The sequence below is a fragment of the Chlamydomonas reinhardtii genome, chromosome 8, assembly GCF_000002595.2.
Source record: "Chlamydomonas reinhardtii strain CC-503 cw92 mt+ chromosome 8, whole genome shotgun sequence".
In the NCBI taxonomy this organism is placed as follows: domain Eukaryota; kingdom Viridiplantae; phylum Chlorophyta; class Chlorophyceae; order Chlamydomonadales; family Chlamydomonadaceae; genus Chlamydomonas; species Chlamydomonas reinhardtii.
Window position 1 is genome coordinate 4,407,664 of NC_057011.1, and position 16,477 is coordinate 4,424,140.

General features: G+C 65.8%; 3 protein-coding genes across 4 annotated transcripts in view; 2 read left to right on the top strand and 1 right to left on the bottom strand.

Moving 5' to 3' along the window:
- Window positions 1-2,503, bottom strand: part of CHLRE_08g381983v5 (uncharacterized protein) — a 5,569-nt gene extending 3,066 nt beyond the window's left edge. For both annotated transcript variants that reach the window (XM_043065285.1, XM_043065284.1), the window contains exons 1-3: window positions 1,989-2,503; window positions 644-1,845; window positions 8-579 (exon numbers count right to left, since the gene is read on the bottom strand). In XM_043065285.1, coding sequence (XP_042922285.1) covers window positions 8-579; window positions 644-1,845; window positions 1,989-1,993 — 1,779 coding nt within the window. In that variant the 5' untranslated portion in view covers window positions 1,994-2,503. The remainder of the gene's footprint in view (window positions 1-7; window positions 580-643; window positions 1,846-1,988) is intronic.
- A 240-nt stretch (window positions 2,504-2,743) lies between these two features.
- On the top strand, window positions 2,744-6,799 carry CHLRE_08g382050v5 (uncharacterized protein). Its single transcript, XM_043065286.1, has 7 exons — window positions 2,744-2,894; window positions 3,040-3,308; window positions 3,472-4,059; window positions 4,190-4,711; window positions 4,951-5,316; window positions 5,508-5,579; window positions 5,805-6,799. The coding sequence occupies exons 2-7, from the start codon at window positions 3,162-3,164 to the stop codon at window positions 6,384-6,386; spliced, it is 2,277 nt and encodes a 758-aa protein (XP_042922287.1). The 5' UTR covers window positions 2,744-2,894; window positions 3,040-3,161; the 3' UTR covers window positions 6,387-6,799.
- A 1,384-nt stretch (window positions 6,800-8,183) lies between these two features.
- On the top strand, window positions 8,184-16,345 carry CHLRE_08g382100v5 (uncharacterized protein). Its single transcript, XM_043065287.1, has 15 exons — window positions 8,184-8,574; window positions 8,688-10,440; window positions 10,598-10,896; window positions 11,111-11,213; window positions 11,411-11,980; window positions 12,157-12,321; window positions 12,571-12,741; window positions 12,907-12,993; window positions 13,213-13,333; window positions 13,512-13,618; window positions 13,743-13,879; window positions 14,130-14,231; window positions 14,497-14,592; window positions 14,762-14,945; window positions 15,123-16,345. The coding sequence occupies exons 1-15, from the start codon at window positions 8,480-8,482 to the stop codon at window positions 15,450-15,452; spliced, it is 4,320 nt and encodes a 1,439-aa protein (XP_042922288.1). The 5' UTR covers window positions 8,184-8,479; the 3' UTR covers window positions 15,453-16,345.
- The last annotated feature ends 132 nt before the right edge of the window (window positions 16,346-16,477 follow it).

Sequence of the window (16,477 nt, forward strand, 5' to 3'; positions counted from 1 at the left end):
CCTCCGCAGCGGCGGCGGCGGCGGCGGTGTTGCCGCTGGTGTGAGGCCGCCGTTGCTGCAGCGGCAGCGGCAGGTGGAGGCGGCCGCCGCTGTTGCTGCCGCAGCCGCTGCTGCTGCTGCTGCCGCCGTCGTCTTCGTCAAGGCTGCGGTGCCGCCACGGCGCCTGCAGGGCGCGCTGCACATGGGCGGCTGTGGCCAACGACGCAGCAGCCACTGCTGCAGCCGCTCCGGCTGCTGCTGCTCTGGCGGTTGCAGCTGCTGCGCTGGCGGCGGCCGCGTCGTCGTATGCCTGCCGCGGCAGCGGCGTGGGCAGCAGCATGTGAGCGTGGTGGGTGCTTGAGCCACAATCGCTGCTGGCGCTGCTGCCGTTAGCCGCCGCCTTCGCAGATGCTGCCGCGGCGGCGGCACGCACGACGTACGCGTCCCTTGGCGGCCCAGCCGCAGCAGTAGCAGCAGCAGGTTTGATAGCAGCCGCCGCCACCGCAAGCGCCGCCGCCGCGGCTGCCGCAATCGCTGCGCCCGCGACGATGCTGCTGGCGTTGCTGACCCTGCTGCTGCGGCCGCGAACGCTTGCCGGCGCTGCCGCCAGGTAGCGCCGGGGTCAGGTTTCCTGCAGTGAACGAAACAGCCATGCCGCAGCCACCGCCGCCGTAAGCGGCATTCATCAGATGCGCATCATCAGCAGCGCCGGCATCTTCCTCATCATCCGCGTAGTCCTGGAGAAGGAAATAGCTGTCGCCGCCGCCGTCAGCCGCCGACGCCGCTGCCGACGCCGCCGCCGACGCCGCGTCCTTCACCATAAGCGCAGCTGCGGCAGTGGTGGTGGCGACTGGGCTGGCCGGCGGCGGTGACGCGCCACCGCCGCCGCCGCTGGCCGCCGCCGCCATGGCGGCCTCCTCGTGCTGCTGCTGCTGCTGCTGCTGCTGCTGCTGCTGCTGCTGCGACTGCCAGTGCCAGGTGAAACAGCAGCTCGAGCCGCAGGGGCTCGCGGCGCGCGACTCCGCCTCTTCCAGCAGCGCTCCAGCGGCGGCGGCAGCGCCGAAGGCCGCCTGCTGTTCACGGCAGAGCGGCGGCGGCGGCGGCGGCGGTGGCGGTGGCGGTGGCGCCAGCTCCTCGAATGATGATGGCTGCTGCTGCCACCTCCACTGCAGCAGCCGGTGCACCGCCGTCAGCGGTAGCGGCGGCGGCAAAGGCACCGTTGACGTCCCGGCGGCGGGTGGCGGCGGCCGGGCATAGGGTGAGTAGCGAGCGGGGTTCGGGCCACCGCAGCAAGAGGACGGTCGTAGGTGGTAACGTTGCGGCTGCTGCTGCTGCTGCTGCTGGTGTGTGCTAGTGTTTGCTCCCGCCGCGAGTTGGTAGCCTCCGCCGGACGGCGGAAGGTTTAGAAGGTTGAGATAGCCGGCAGCTGCCGCCGCCGCCGCGGCGGTGGTGTCGACGTCAGCACCCGCCACCACCAGCAATCCCAAGCCCGCGGCAGCGAGGAAGTCTTGGGCTCCGTCGTCGCCGTCGCCGGCACTTCGCAGCAGGGCGCCCGCAAAGCATGCCGTCGCTGCTGTGGCAGCGCCGGCCGCCGCGTCCTCTTCCTCCTCCTCCACATCCGTAGCTGCCGACGCTGCCGCCTGCCCTACATGAGCAACAGCATCAGGCGGGTGTGCGGCGGCTTCATCGGCCGACCAGCGGCGCCGGCATTGACTGTGGGCAGCGGCCACGGCGCCGCCCGCTCCGAACCCAGGCGGAAGAATGCGGTCCAGCAGGAGGTTCGGGAGGGTCTTACGGCCGTGCGGGATGAAGGCGTCACCTCCTACGGGCGTGAGCTCAATGCCGGTCTGTGGCGGCAGCAGAGGCCTGGGAGCGTCGGCCAGCGGTGCCGACCAGGACAGGGGCACAGACAGGGGCAGGGAGGCGGCGTAGGCCGGCGGTGTGCCGTCGAGGACTACTACTGAACCGGCGAAACCGTTGGCCGATGAGCTCGATGCGCACAGTGGCACTGCATGGTTGGCGCCTTGCAGATGAAGCGCCACCGGAGCGGGGTCGGCGAGGCCCGCGACGAGATAGCTTGCGTGCCCAAAAGCGGGTTCACAGGTCCTAAGCCACACCGCCGGCTCTTCTCGTCGCCCCAGCGCAGCGAAGACATCGCAGGTCACTAGCATGTCTGATGTGGCTGGACCTGCGAGGTGGAGGAACCTTCAGGCAGCTCCAGTCGCTCGGTCATGCTGCCCGACACTACAGTGAACTGGAGTCGGCGCAGGCTCGCACCTCACCGTTCCTAGGTACTTGAAATTTCACAAGCTGTGCTATACACTCGATATCGCGGCGAGTTCGGCGCTTTAAGGAACGGATGAAAGTTTGCCGTTGGCACCGCTAATCATCTAGAACTATTGATGCTAGCGTTGAAGCAACCAAACATATGTGAAGAGCACCTGTTTCCTTAGGGCGAGCGCAGCTATGGCCCGTCCCCGTCTTCAAGGCACTACACGTTCGGTTCGCAGTCTACGAAACCATGAAATCCTTTTGCTCAGCAACGGTTTACACTGGTGCTATGTATACGCATTTTCAGCGTCACGCCGCAACCGTCGGTCACAGAGCATCCGGACAGAACGTCGTTGGATGGTCTGGCGCGGGCTAGGCCGCCCAGGCCAGCCCAGGCGCTATCTTCGCTCCCTGCTGCTCTCCCGCGCCCCACGCTCCAGCTGCCCGCCCACCCGCAGGTGCTGCCAAGCTACCATGTTTATGCAGGGGGCTTCCTATCAAGGTCGGGGCTGCATGAGGCTGTCAGCCCATCCGAGGCAAATGCCTTGGCACGCCTGGCTGAGACAGCCCAAGGACGACGACAGAGCCTGGGACGGGCCCGTCATGCCGGAAGGCCACACAAGAAGGGCAGGGGCAACACAGCCGTGAGTGCATCGTTGATTCTTGGAAACGCCCTGTGCAGCATCCACAGCAGTTGCTTGCCAACAAGGATGGCGGCGGCTGCATCCGCCGTGCCGCTACCCTACTGTGAAACACTACTGCTGGGCCCCGCGCTGCTGTCGCCAACAGCAGCAGCGTGGCCAACCATGCCACAGCATCAGCAGCACAACGTACCCACACCGGGGCCATCACTTCCAGACCAACAGCAGCAGCACAGCGGCAACGCCAATCATCTGCCTCGAGGCACGCGCATGCTGCTGCCGACGAGTAGTGAGGCGCTGGCGGCACACGCCTGGCGCCTGGTGGAGAGCGGCGAGGGCCGCGGCCCCTTCTGCAGCCCCCGCGACGGCTGCGCACTGCGGCGGGTGCCGGAGCCGGTGCGCCTGAGCGCGGCACAGGTGGGTCGTGTTTCGGTGTGTCGGTGTGTGTTTGTGTGTGTGTACATGCGTCAGGGAAACGGAAACGCCTGTGCGTGTTGGGAGAGCACAAGAGGGCCAGGGCCGATACCCATGGCTGGTAAACCCCCCCCCCTCCTACTTCGCACGCACCTGCACTCTGCAGGCGACAGCCGCGCTGCGCCGCGCTCTGGACCAGCGGGCCGAGTTGCGGATGGAGATGGCGGCGCGGCTGACGTCAGCGACGCGGCGGCAGCCAGCAGGGGCGCCTTTGTCGGGGCCGCCGGCGGCCTTGCTGGCGGCGGCGGGTGCCTCGCCGATGCCGTCGGTGGCGGCGGGGCGGCCGGTGCCACCGCAGCGGCGGCGGCTTGCCTCGCCGCCACTACCCAGCAGGTTCGCACCTGCCGCCGCCGCCACCGCCAGCGCAGCAGCACATCGATTGCACGAAGCAGCAGGGGCCCCGGTGACATGCAGCAGGCCGGCAGAGGCAGCAGTAGGACCGGCGGCGGTGGACGGTGACGGGGCGGCGGTGCTGCCGCTGCGGTCGGTGCCGCGGCGTGCACTGCTGGCGTGGCTGCGCGGCTGGGCCTACCTGCAGCAGCACCTGGACGGCGGCGGCGGTGGCGCCGCAGCTACTGCCGCTGAGGGGAGGGGCAGCGGCGGCGGCAGTAGCGGCTGTAGCACGGCGACGGGCGCCGGAGGCGGTGTGGGAGTCAGCCATGGCTCACTGCTGGCTGCGCAGCAGGCTCTCAAGGTAGGCACGGATGTCCGACAGGAACTTGCTTGGCAAGGCACCCACTGCAATGGAACGTACCGTGTCCTATCTGTTGTCAATGTGACCTGCGCACCACCATACATCATCGCTGCTAGCTGCCACCGTACAGGACGCCAGGGCCGCTGTCGCGCACTCAGCCGACATGCCCATGTCAATAGCAGCCCCCGCTGCCGCCGGCAGCAGCCATCAGGCCGGCTCGCACGGCGGCGGCGGCGGCGGCATGAGCAGTAGCGGCGGCGGCGGCGGCGGCTGGCCGTCGGCGCACCTGTTGCTGGCGGCGGCGCAGGCGGCGGCGGGCGAGGCGCCAGAGGCCGTGGCCTTGTCCTGGCTGCGTGCACGCGGCCTGCTTGCAGCGCCGGCAGCGGCAGCAGCAGCGCCGCCGCGGCTAGCAGCTAGACCAGCCGCCACCTGCGCCCTCCCGCATCCCGCGACCGGCGTGGACATGGGACACAAGACCCAGCAGCAGGAGGAGGCGGAGCAGGAGGAGCAGGCGGAGGAAGCAAGCGCGGGGACGACGGCGGCGGTGCACTTGCTGGCGGCGCAACGTGAGGCGGCGGCGCATGGGCTGGAGGCGGCGGTGGCGGTGCTGCCTGAGGACGCGTGGGAGGCGGTCCGCGACGGCGGCGAGAAGGTGGGTGATGGGCAGGCCACTGGGGGCGGGGATGGGTGAATAAGCGGGTGGCTGGGTGAATGCGGCTGAGCCCCGTCCGATGAGGGCCCGACCAATCACAATCGCGCGCGATGACACCGACATGTTGGTCGCACTGTCCACCAGAGTCCCAGCCAGCATCAACCCGTCACGTACGTAACCTAACCATTCCCACGCACGTTGCCCTACCGTGTTCGCGCTCCTCGCTCGGGTCGCCGCAGGGCCTGCTCGCGCTGCTGGCCCGGCGTGCTGAGGAGCGGCTGCCCGAGTTCCTGCGGCCGCGCCCCCGCTGGCACTACTACAACGCCTGGATGCGGCAGCGCATACTGGCGGTGCTGGACGCCGCGGATGGGGCGGCAGCGGCGGCCGCAGCACCAGCCACAGCCGCGGCCCCGGCTGCAGCTGACCTGCCGCCGCCGCTGTCGCCGCCGCCGGGTGTGCAGGAGGATGGCGGCGTGGCGGGCGGTTGGGGCGGCTGCGGCGGGCAGTTGGCGTGGCGGGCGGCGGTGGTTGATAAGCTGTTGGCGGCAACTGACGCCAACGACCTGGATCTGATGCTGCAGCACCCGGTGCTGCTGCTGGCCCAGGTCAGCTAGCGGCAGTAGCTAGCGGCAGTGGCCACGGAAGCTGCAACCACGGAAACATTTTTGTTTAACGGGCACACGCGGCCCGCCCCATGCATGTCGCCCCTCCGCCGCATCCGTCCACCTCCAACCCATTTGAGTTTGGCTGCATGCCCCTGTTTTCCGCCGCACTGCCCTCCTCCCTGGGCCTGCAGGCCGAGGAGTACCGGCGGGTGCTGTTGCTTCAGGGCGGGGCCGCCCTGGCCGCCCACACGCCCCAGCCGTTGGTGAGTTTGCGGACCGGTGACGCGGCGCACGGCGACGTTGCGGCACGTGCGAAACAAACACACACACGCAAGGGGCATGGCACCAACCACCACCATCACCATGCTCTTGCTAGCTGCAGTCCACGGGTCCACGTACGGGTCCACGCCCCACCTTGGCAACCAATAGCTCCACCTGCTGTACGGCGTGCCCTTCCGCCGTACGTGTGCCGATCGTGCTCGCCACAGGCGTGGGAGGAGATGCAGCAGGCGGCGGGTGGCGGCCTCGAGGGACTTCCCATCGGCTACCAGGCGTCATCCGCCTCCGCTGCTGGTGGCCCCGCCGGCCCCGCCGGCAGCGCTAGCCCCGCCTCCAGGTTTGCCGCCGCGGCAGCCGCCCTGTCCGCAATGCAGCGCCTGCCCCTGCCAGCGGGCCTCGCAGGCAAACCCCTGGCTGTAGCGGCGCCGGAGCCTGTGCTGCTACTGGAGGCGGCGGAAGGGGGAGGCGCGCTCGAGACGGGGGCGGCTGGTTTCGTGGGCGACCGCAGCGGTGTGATGGATGACTGCGCGCTCCTGCTGGCCCCTTCCACGCCGCGGCCTGCGGCGTCGCAGGGGGCGCAGGGTCGGCGCATGCTCCTTGGCGCCATGCTAAGGAATGGCGGTGAAGAGACCGGCTGTTTTGGCAGCAGCCAGTTGTTGGATTCGGCGGCACTAAGCTCTGCGGATGTGCCCCCTCCGCCGCTGGCCGCGGAGGCGCCGGACTCTGGCCCAGTTCCCCAGGCTGCTCATACCAGCTCAGCCGCACCGTACAGCCTATTTGAGCTAGATTAGCGTACCAAGCGCTTGTAGGAGGGCGTGCCGTGCGGGAGATGGTTTACAGACTGGACAAAAAAAGGGCGCTGAAGCTGGACATGGTGACTGTGTCAGGGAAGACTTCGTGCAGGAGAGCAGTTTTGCTGAGCATAATGTTGCTGTATAGCTTTCAGAGTGTTGCAAATGCCTGTATGCCAGCTTTGCAGCATGGGGGTGGCACGGACGCGGATGGCCCCGTAAACTGGCCGACGACCCTAAATGCGGGGTCGATTCTCCAGAGAGCGATTTTGAATGTGAAATTTATATCAGTGTAAAAAGCTCATTGCGCTTAATACAAGCATGCATTAATATCAAGAAGCATTCAGGCACGCCCTCGCACCCCCCGTCCTGTACACCGCAAGGCGACAACCATGATGTAACTCGGTCGGCCTCGTGTAGCGCTCAGACGACATTGCCGACCATATGCATAATGCGATAGTTGATGAATACAGCTGCGCCATCACGTTGGGCACCTTTGAGTGCACGACAGACATCCTAGATGCCCAGGCACATTGGCCTGTGTTGGAGGGAGGCCCAAGCCGCGCCAACCACTTACGATCCCAGCTGTCAGAGTCACAGGCCAGCCTGATCAGGTCGCACCACACAAGCAGCACAATACCAGGCGCCAACTCCAGCACGGTTAGGCAAATCGCACACCGTACTTGGGGCCCCGAGGCACCAGGCGCTTCATGCAGCTAGAAAGGGGGCTTAGCCCCGGCGGAAGTAGCGGATAGGTGATTACCGTATGACAATTGGACAGCCGGAGGACGGATGCCCCACTGGGGAAGGGGAGAGTCGCATGCAGGGAGGCATGGGTAGGCATGGGTAGGGCGGGCAGGCCCACGGACAGCAGGGTGGGGCACAGCCGCACAGGCAGGAGGCAGCAGTGCCGGGCAGCCGGGTACCACCAGGGGGGGTTACATTCATGACTAGTTAGGGGGGGACAGGCGCACAGGCAGGGAGGCAGGGAGGCAGGGAGGCAGGGAGGAGCACATACAGGCAGGCACGCGGACGGCGGTCAGTAGGGGGGGGGCAGGGGCAGGCACGCACAGGTTGTCCGCGTCCCTGCCTGTGCTCCCCGCAGCGCTTGCACCCGCCCAGCCGTGCCCGCCGTTCGACCTCCTGGCACGGCTCCATGTTAACCGCGAGCAAGCAGAACGCCAACCACCGAAGTCAACAGAGCAAGAAGACGTGCCCCACCCTGCTGTCCGTGGGCCTGCCCGCCCTACCTATGCCTACCCCTGCGTCCCTGCATGCGACCCTCCCCTTCCCCAGTGGGGCATCCGTCCTCCGGCTGTCCAGTTGTCATACGGTAATCACCTACTCGCTACTTCCGCCGGGGCTTAGCCCCCTTTCTAGCTGCATGAAGCGCCTGGTGCCTCGGGGCCCCAAGTACGGTGTGCGATTTGCCTAACCGTGCTGGAGTTGGCGCCTGGTATTGTGCTGCGTGTGTGGTGCGACCTGATCAGGCTGGCCTGTGACTCTGACAGCTGGGATCGTAAGTGGTTGGCGCGGCTTGGGCCTCCCTCCAACACAGGCCAATGTGCCTGGGCATCTAGGATGTCTATCGTGCACTCAAAGGTGCCAACGTGATGGCGCAGCTGTATTCACCAGCTATCGCATTATGCATATGGTCGGCAATGTCGTCTGAGCGCTACACGGGGCCGACCGAGTTACATCATGGTTGTCGGCTTGCGGTGTACAGGACGGGGGGTGCGAGGGCGTGCCTGAATGCTTCTTGATATTAATGCATGCTTGTATTAAACGCAATGAGCTTTTTACACTGATATAAATTTCACATTCGAAATCGCTCTCTGGAGAATCGACCCCGCATTTAGGGTCGTCGTAAACTGGCTTGCACTCAGGCCGGCGACCACACAAGCTTCTTATGATAAGTGCCTCAACTTTACCTGCTTGGCTGCCGTAGCTAGCATATTACTGACGTGAAGCTGAAGAGTCAATTTCGTTTCGCTTGGAGTACAAGTTATGCCGCAAAGCGTTTTGATAGCAAATACTGCAGAGAGTCGCTGTTGATTAGAAATGTAAGGGCGAGCAGCTCCGGAACTTTAAGAATGAGCTACAAGCCAATCTCTGTTGACTGGGCTAGGGCGGAAGAGAGCTTTCGGGTGGCACGGTGTGCAAGCACGGAGCCGTCAGAATATGCAAGGTAACCGGGGAGCATGCACTTTTTGGTTGGGGCCCGCGTCTCGCTCGGGCACCGAAGTACGCGGGACTGAGGCGTGTGGACCCGCTTTCCCACCTGAACTGCGCCTCTTGCAGCACCGTCTCCCCCGGTCGCTTCGCGCGCCATGGGCTTCATCAGGGCCCCCAGCCCGGCCTGCGCGACGAGGGCGGTCCGGCCCGCCTCCTGCCCGGCACCAGCAGCAGCAGCCTCAGCCAGCCGCTGGGCCACAGCTTCACCAGCACGCACAGCTCGGCGGGCCGTGACGTCAAGGACAGCTGCTGGGCCCCTAGCAGCGCGGGGCCACCAAGAGCCGCCGCTGCAGCCGGTCCCCCAGCACCCCAGCATCCACCCCACCATCACGAGGCCTGGGCGCCGCGGCCGCCGTCCGGCCTGCTGCAGCCCTCGCCGCCGCGCCAGCAGCCGCCACCACAGCAGCCCGCGGCGGGCAGCCTCCCTGGCAGCGCGCAGCCAGGCCCCAGCCCTGCCGGCAACTGCAGCTCGAGCCTACCGCTGCCCTCGCGGATGACGGGAACGGACCTGGCTCGGGCGGCGCTGGGCCGGATCGCCACAGCGGAGCAGACGCTGCTTGACGTCAGCACGTCCTCGCCAAGCAGCCCCGCGGCGGCTGGCGGCATTGGGGCGGGGGCCACAGGCGCCGCCGCCTTTGGCTCCGCGGGGCGTTTCCACGCGCACCGGCTCACCGTGACGCCAGGAAGCCCCGGCGCCAGCGCCGGCGCCGGTATTCGTATCGCATTCTCATCATGCGCCTCACCTACTACGGCCGCAGCCGCTGCCTCGCCGAGCGCGCCCAGCGGCCTGCCTCCGCGGCCGCCGCCACCACAGCTACCGCACGATGCGTTGTCGCCTGCCGCGGATCCGCACGCCTCCCCAGCAGCAGCCGCGCTGCAGCCTGGCAGCCCGCTCCACGAGCGCCGGCTTGCGGGCGGTGCTGGGCCCACTGCCGCTCCGGTGGCGCCGTCGGACGGGCCTGAGCTGGTGAGCCTGGATGCGGTGGCGGCAGACGCAGAGGCGTGCCTTGGCGGCGGCGGCCGAGGCGGGGGCGGGGCCGGGGGCTCACCACAGCGGCTGGCGGCGGGCCACAGCCCAAACGCTCGAGTGGGCTGGGGCAGGCTTGCTGCGCGCGCTGGAGGCGGAGGCGGTGGAGGCGGAGGCGGTGGAGGCGGAGGCGGTGGAGGCGGAGGCGGGCAGCAGCAGCCGGGCTCGGTCTTCACATCGTTCTCTGAGCGACACCACCAGACCGTCGGTGCCGGCTCGATGAAGTCACGACATGCCGCTGGCAATGCTGGCGGCGCCGCGGGCTGGGGCGTCGTCGGCATGTCTGCCGGCCAGGCGCAGGCGGGGCAGCACCTGCAGCGTGGCAGCTCGATACACGCCCGCGGCGGCGGTGGAGGAGGAGGCGCAGGCGGCGGCGCGTCCGCGGCCGCAACGGCGATGGCTATGCGCATGGTGCAGGGGCTGCAGGAGCGGGACGAGTTCAGCCTGGTGGCGGCGGCGAGGCAGCGGCAGCAGCGGATCAACACGCCCGGCCCCATGGATGGCCGTCGCACCGCCTCACCGTCGCTAATGATGATGCGGCGGCAGCAGCAGCAGCAGCAGCAGCAGCAGCAGCAGCAGCAGCAGCAGCAGCAGCAGCAGCAGCAGCAGCAGGCACAACAGCAGCCGCAGCCTCCTGCGGTGCCGATGGGCAGCCCGCATGCCGGGGGCGAGCAGCCGCCGTCACCGTTGCAACAGCGGCAGCGACAGGCCTCCTTGACGGCGCCGGACAGTCCGGAAGGCGAGCAGGAGGCGGTGGTTGACATCTTTCTCAGCCAGCCCATCCCAGCGCTGGTGAGGATATCTGTAACTTAGCTGTGTTTGTTGCTATGGTATGCCTGGGCTAGCCTTGTGAAACTACCGGTATTTGAACCGGATGTCGCCACTCGTGCCTTCACTTGGTGATTACGGTATTAATGACCCCCCCCTCGCCCGCACGCACGCAACGCAGTCAATGCTGGACTCGCCAGGCAACAGCCGACCCGCCTCCTTCACCTGCTCAGGCGCCAAGCTTTCGCAGCGGCCCCACACAGACGACCGAGCCCTCAGCTGCCCGGGCGTTTCGCTGGACCTGGGGTTGGCACCGGGCAATGTAATTGCGGGTGCGGTGGATGCAGGTTGCGACAACGGTATTGAGGTTTTGGGGCCGGCTGCGGCGGCACTGGAGGTGGCGGCGGCGATGGCGGCAGCACCGCCGGAGGCGACGGAGCCGGCGCAGCACATGCAGTCGCTGAATCCGCATATCCTGAGGTGAGTGCGTGGAGATGCGGCACAGCTGGCGCAAAGCCGAGGACGAGGTCACGGGGTTACGGGCTGAGGCATTGAATCTGTCAGGACGGGAGGCAGGCGTCTGCGGTACTGTATGCCGCCGCTGCTTTGTTGTTTCTTGGCTTCTTGCGCCGTATCATCTCCCTGCCGAAAGGGACAAACCAGCCGATGCGTGTGCGCTTCACGTGTGGTGCAGGTCACACCCAGAGCTCGGCGGCAGCTTCGGCGGCGCCACTGCCAGCCCCGGTCGCGGCGCCGGGCTGCGGCCCTCCGCCCCTGTCATCTTGTACAGCCCACAGGTGCGGTACACAGGGGCACGAGCAGTACCGTGCCACGGGAGGGAGAGCATCTCTCTCCTGAAAGCCGCCGAGGTTGCATGCCGCATGCACGTCTCGTGACTGTTTGCTATCACGTTGTCAGTGTTTGCGTGCTTGGACTAAACATCTCTTGGCGACAGTGAACAGGCATGCATGCATGTATCAATGACCATGCACAGGCTTCAATGTCGGGCGCCAGCACCGCCGTCATGGCTCTGGCCCAAGCGTACGCCAGCACCGGCGGCGGCGGCGGCGGCGGCGGCATTGGCGGCATCAGCATGAGCCGCCCAAGCCGTGTCAGCACCAGTGCGCTGGGCTCGGGGCCCAACGACTTCTACAGCACCACAACCGCCAGCGCCGCCACCGGCGCCGCCACTGGCGCTGGCAGTGTGAGTGCTAGCGGCGAGGCGGTAGCCCGGCCTAGCGCCAGCTTTGGCGCGTCTGGGTCGTCCGCCGGCAGCCGCGCCAGCGTCAGCGGCCGCTTCAGCTCTCCGCCGCCGCAGCTCAGGCTAGGGCTGGGCTTGGGCCTAGCAGGGGCACCTGCTGCCGCGCTTGGCCCAGGGGCGGTTGTGGTGGCGGCGCCTGCCGCGCCGCACAGCGGTGGGGCGACGGCGCGTGAGGCGGCGGCGGCGCTGGCGGCGGTCCGGGCGCTGGAGGGCCGGTACGGCAGTGCGGTGGCGCCGGATGAGGAGTTGTTGGCACTGGAGCAGGAGGCGGCGTTCCGCGACCGGAGCGTGCGCATGCAGGAGGTAAGTTTTGTTCAGGTTTGTGTTTATGATGGCCTGGTGATTGCCACTTCATGCGGCTATGTTCAAAGCGGGCAGAGGCTGACTGGGGCTGAGGGCTGGAGGCGCTGGTACGCCGTGCGAGCACCTACTGTGTCGCCATCGTGGTTGTTGGTCGGCGCTGGCTTGTGCTCCCGCAGGCTCTCCAGGCCGCCAACCCTGCGGCTTACAGCGAGGAGGCGGCGGAGGCGGCGGAGGCGGCCTACCGGGCGCTGGCGGAGCGGGCCAAGCTGAGGCTGAAGAGGCTGCTCGCCGAGCCCACAACCGACCAGGCGGCGACGCGGCAGCTGCAGAACGCAGTGCTGGTGGGTGGCGTGGGCGACTACCGCATCACTCTCGGCCATGCCGTACGAAGGTTTGACTCTAGCCGGCAGTGCTGTGCTTGCCGTACATGCTTGCCCTCATGTCGCAGCTATTATTCCATGCCGGAGTGTAAGCAGTGCACCACAATTGTGTGTGTGTGTGTGTGTGTGTGTGTGTGTGTGTGTGTGTGTGTGTGTGTGTGTGTGTGTGTGTGTGTGTGTGTGTGTGTGTATATGCGCATGTCTACACAGGAGCTGGGCAGCTTCAGGCCTTTCTTCCTGCCGCCGGTGTTGGAGCGCGCCAGGATGGAGCGCGCGCCGCTGGAGCACAAGCGCGAGGAGAAGCGCTGGCTGCTGGACGACTCCATCTTCGCGGCGCGCAGGAAGGAGAACGAGGCACGGGACTTCTTCGACACAGACAAGGTGCGGCCGCCGAGCCGAACTATGCTATGATGTCAGCTTGCGGTATCTTCGCTGTCAGCGGCAGCTTCCCTCTGCGGTTCTTGCACGCCTCATGTGCCTGCTGCCTGCGCGCGGGCCTCTTACGAGCACGCCCCCCTTCCCGGTGTTTGTGCCTGCCCGCTGCAGGTGCGCAAGGCGCAGCTGAAGCTGGACTGGGAGCGCATCGCCTGCAAGACGCGCTTCCGCAAGATGGTGGCGCGCTCCGACCTGGGGGTGAGTGAGCTGATGACGAGCTGAGCGGCTGCAGGGGCGCTTGAGCCGCATGCATGTTTGGAAGGGCGTGCGGGAGGGCAGGCGTTGCGAGACGGGCCCGGGGGCGTGGCAGGCGGCAGGTTTTGCGCGGAGTGCTTTTCACAGGTGGGGCGAGACCCGAGCCTGTCCTTGTCCTTCCGACCGCCTCCCATACGCCCTGCCGACATTCTTTGTATGCAGGTCAAGAACGACGGCCAGCGGCTGGACGAGGAACTGGGCGAGGTGCGGCAGGAACTGGAGAAGCAGGCTGGCTTCATCCGCTCAGCCTTCACCTACTACTCGTCTGCCAACGGCGCGCTCAGTAAGTACTTCTATGTGACTAAGTCTATGTCCTAACCACGCATGCCAGTCCTCACGAGCTGCTGTACGTATGATATGTTTTACACCAGGAAATGTGCCACGCAACTCTCGTATATCATGCCAATGAATGACGTGGAGTACCGGACCACTGACGGTGCCCTTGTGTCCGCCGGCTGCAGCGTCCACCAACATCCTACAAATGGGCGCCAACGTGTGGCTCAACTTTTGCAACGACGCCGGCATTGTGCACCCCACACAGCGCGGCTGCACGGTGCAGGACCTGCAGGTGCGTCAGGGCTCGGCGGGGAGGTCTGGCTTGCTTGGGGCCTCGCGGGCTGCTTGTGGTGCACAGTGTGAGGCATTGAAGGGGCTGGCTGCTCACTCTCAACTGACACTGCACAACGCTGCAGACCATCTTCATCTCCGTCAACTTTGAGGAGGAGAGCGAGACGGTGGAGGCGGAGGCAAACGACGATGACGCAATGATGCGGTTCGAGTTCATGGAGGGCATCGTGCGCGCGGCGTTTGGCAAGTACATCGAGAGCAAGTGAGTTAGGCGGTTGCATTGCTTGTAAGATGGCCACAGACTGACACGCAGTTGACCTTGCCCGCCCGTCCCCGCGGTGCATTCGGGGATGGGGACTACTGTTGAGTGCCGCTCCGTTGCCAAAGCATGGGCCACGTTCTCTTCCTCCCTCTTTTGCATTGGGTCCGCCGATAGCCACCTAGTCACGCGTGGTCTGGTCCCTCCCACAAACCATGCCGGTACCACCCCCTCCGCGCTTGCGCTGCCGCAGGCGCTGCTTTGACTCGAGCGACGCGGTGGCGATGATGTTGACCGACATCCTGGCCGCGCCCGACCTGCCGCCCGAGGCGCGCGTGGACCCTGACACCTTCAGGTGGGTACGAAAGGCACTGAGACAGCCGCGGGCTAGGGGGCATGCCAAAGGGTGCTTGAGGAGCAGGCATACTACTGGGTTGCTGGATGCTTGAGGAGCAGGCATACTACTGGATTGCTGGTTACGGCAGCGTGTCCGGGCGGCCTGACTGCCCGGGTCCAAGCTGCTGGGGTCACGGCCGCCGCCGCTGCGCGCTTGCGACACCGCGTGCTTCAACCTACGTTGCCGTAAGTGCTTTTAACTGCCCGGTGGCGGCCACGCGCAGGCGCACGCGCTTCTACAGCCCGGGCGTAGAGGCAGTGGTGAAGGAGCACCTGGACCTGCTGCTGGGCATGTACAAACTGTACAAGGCGAAGGACAGGTGCGCTAGTCCCGTGCAGCACGCGTGTCGTGTTTGTCAAGACGCTGACAAAGTTGTTGTTGTGAAGTATAAGCATATCAGCTTTACGCGCTGTGTCTTTGCTGTTCACATGGGACATGCGCTGCATGCCTACCGCACTTCTGTTGCCTGCTGCGGCCTGACCCCGCAGGGCGAAGCTGTTCTGGCCGGAGCACTGGGCGGCGTTCCTGGACGGCAACAAGTTGCTGGGCCTGGCGACAGGCGTGGAGCGGCGCGAGGCAAAGCTCATCTACTGTTGGAGCCAAGCGCTGGTGACGGACGAGCTGCGGCGGCGGCAGCGCGCCGTGTCGCTGACCTTCTGGGACTTTGTCGAGGTACGTTCGTGTCATGCGCTTCGGACCGTCTGGCGCCCCGTTGGCTGCACGCCTGCTCCGGCTCGAGGGCGCCTGCTCGGCTTCCTTCAGCTATCTATCCCATCCTGCAGCTCCATTATGCTGCCACGTCCTGAGCCCTCTGACTCTGCAACCGCGTTCTGTGTGTTTGTTTCACAGGCCGTGGCGCGGCTCGCGGACCTGATCTCGCCGCCCGGTCATGAGGACCTGATGGCCTACTTCCAGGCCAAGGGAGACGTGGCGCCGCAGCCCAACCACCTGGTATACGAGTACTACCGGCACGTGGGCGACGCCGGCACGGCCCGCAAGCGCGATTCGGCCGAGCTGGTGGCGCCCCCCAGCCGGCCGCTGGAGGTGAAGCTGCGGCTGCTGCTGGAGTACCTGGTGGTCAGCCTGCGCGAGGCGTGGGGCGGCAAGGACGCCAAGGACGTGGCAGCCAAGGTGCTCAAGATGGCGCATTATCTCTGTGGAGGCATTGAGATGCATTAGTCTGGTGCAGATGGAATCAGCCGTCGAGGCGGTGTTTTGCCGATATGTATGTGCGGGGAGGCACTGCAAGCATGTGACATGCCGGGAGAAACATGTCTGACAGGAAAGTCACGCACGTGTGTCAAGATAAGGGTTGGTGAGAGATCCTGATTGCATCACTGTATGCATTGGGGGGCGAAGCTCATAATAAATCGTTTGCATCTTGCACATGCGTCTCGGTGGATACGGTGAACGGGCATTGCTCAGGAGTGATAAGATACTCGAGCGGACGTGCATTTTTGTGTGCACTGGTCGGAATATGGAGACAGGCTGTTGGAAACGTTCATGTCACTCCGCCTGACGGCGTTGTGGGCGCCACACCGCAAGGTGTGTAAGCCACTCCCGATTGCCTGCTTAACATTGCACGCTCGTCCATTTACAATGCTTGAGGATTATTGCTTCGAGAAGAAGCTCATCACATAGCGAGGAATCGAGGTTGTGCATGTTTGATGGGCTAATAAGGCGTCGAGGACTGTGGCCAACGCCCATGCAGCAGACGTGCACACGGATGGTGCCGATTTGTGCATGCGGTGTAAACCGTACGTGCATCACCCACTGCTTTGTGGGCGTTGTGTGCGGTCATGATAAGCTGGCAGAGGAAGGACGGATCGGCGGAACGGGAGGTCGGACAACTGCAGTGGTGGGCCGCGGGCGCCACGTATATGCATTTGATAAAGCGATATTGCTGGGCCGGACCGACGTGCCGGGGCCGAGGGCATAGAAGAAATAGGGAAGGTCGGGCATTGGCACTGGCGGGCACAACAATTGACACCCAAGGGACGATGGCAGAGCGCCAGGGCCATCTTGCGGGCCCTGTTGTAATATGCGCTCATTAAGAACTGGAATTTACTACTGAGCCGGAGACAACTCTCATTACTACGAGCGTTGGGGACAAGGCCGCAAGGGGCGGACAACAGTCGGGGGTCCCGGCTCACCGTGGTGGTTTAGCACGCAGGTCAAGTCTACCCGCAGGCAGAGACATTGGC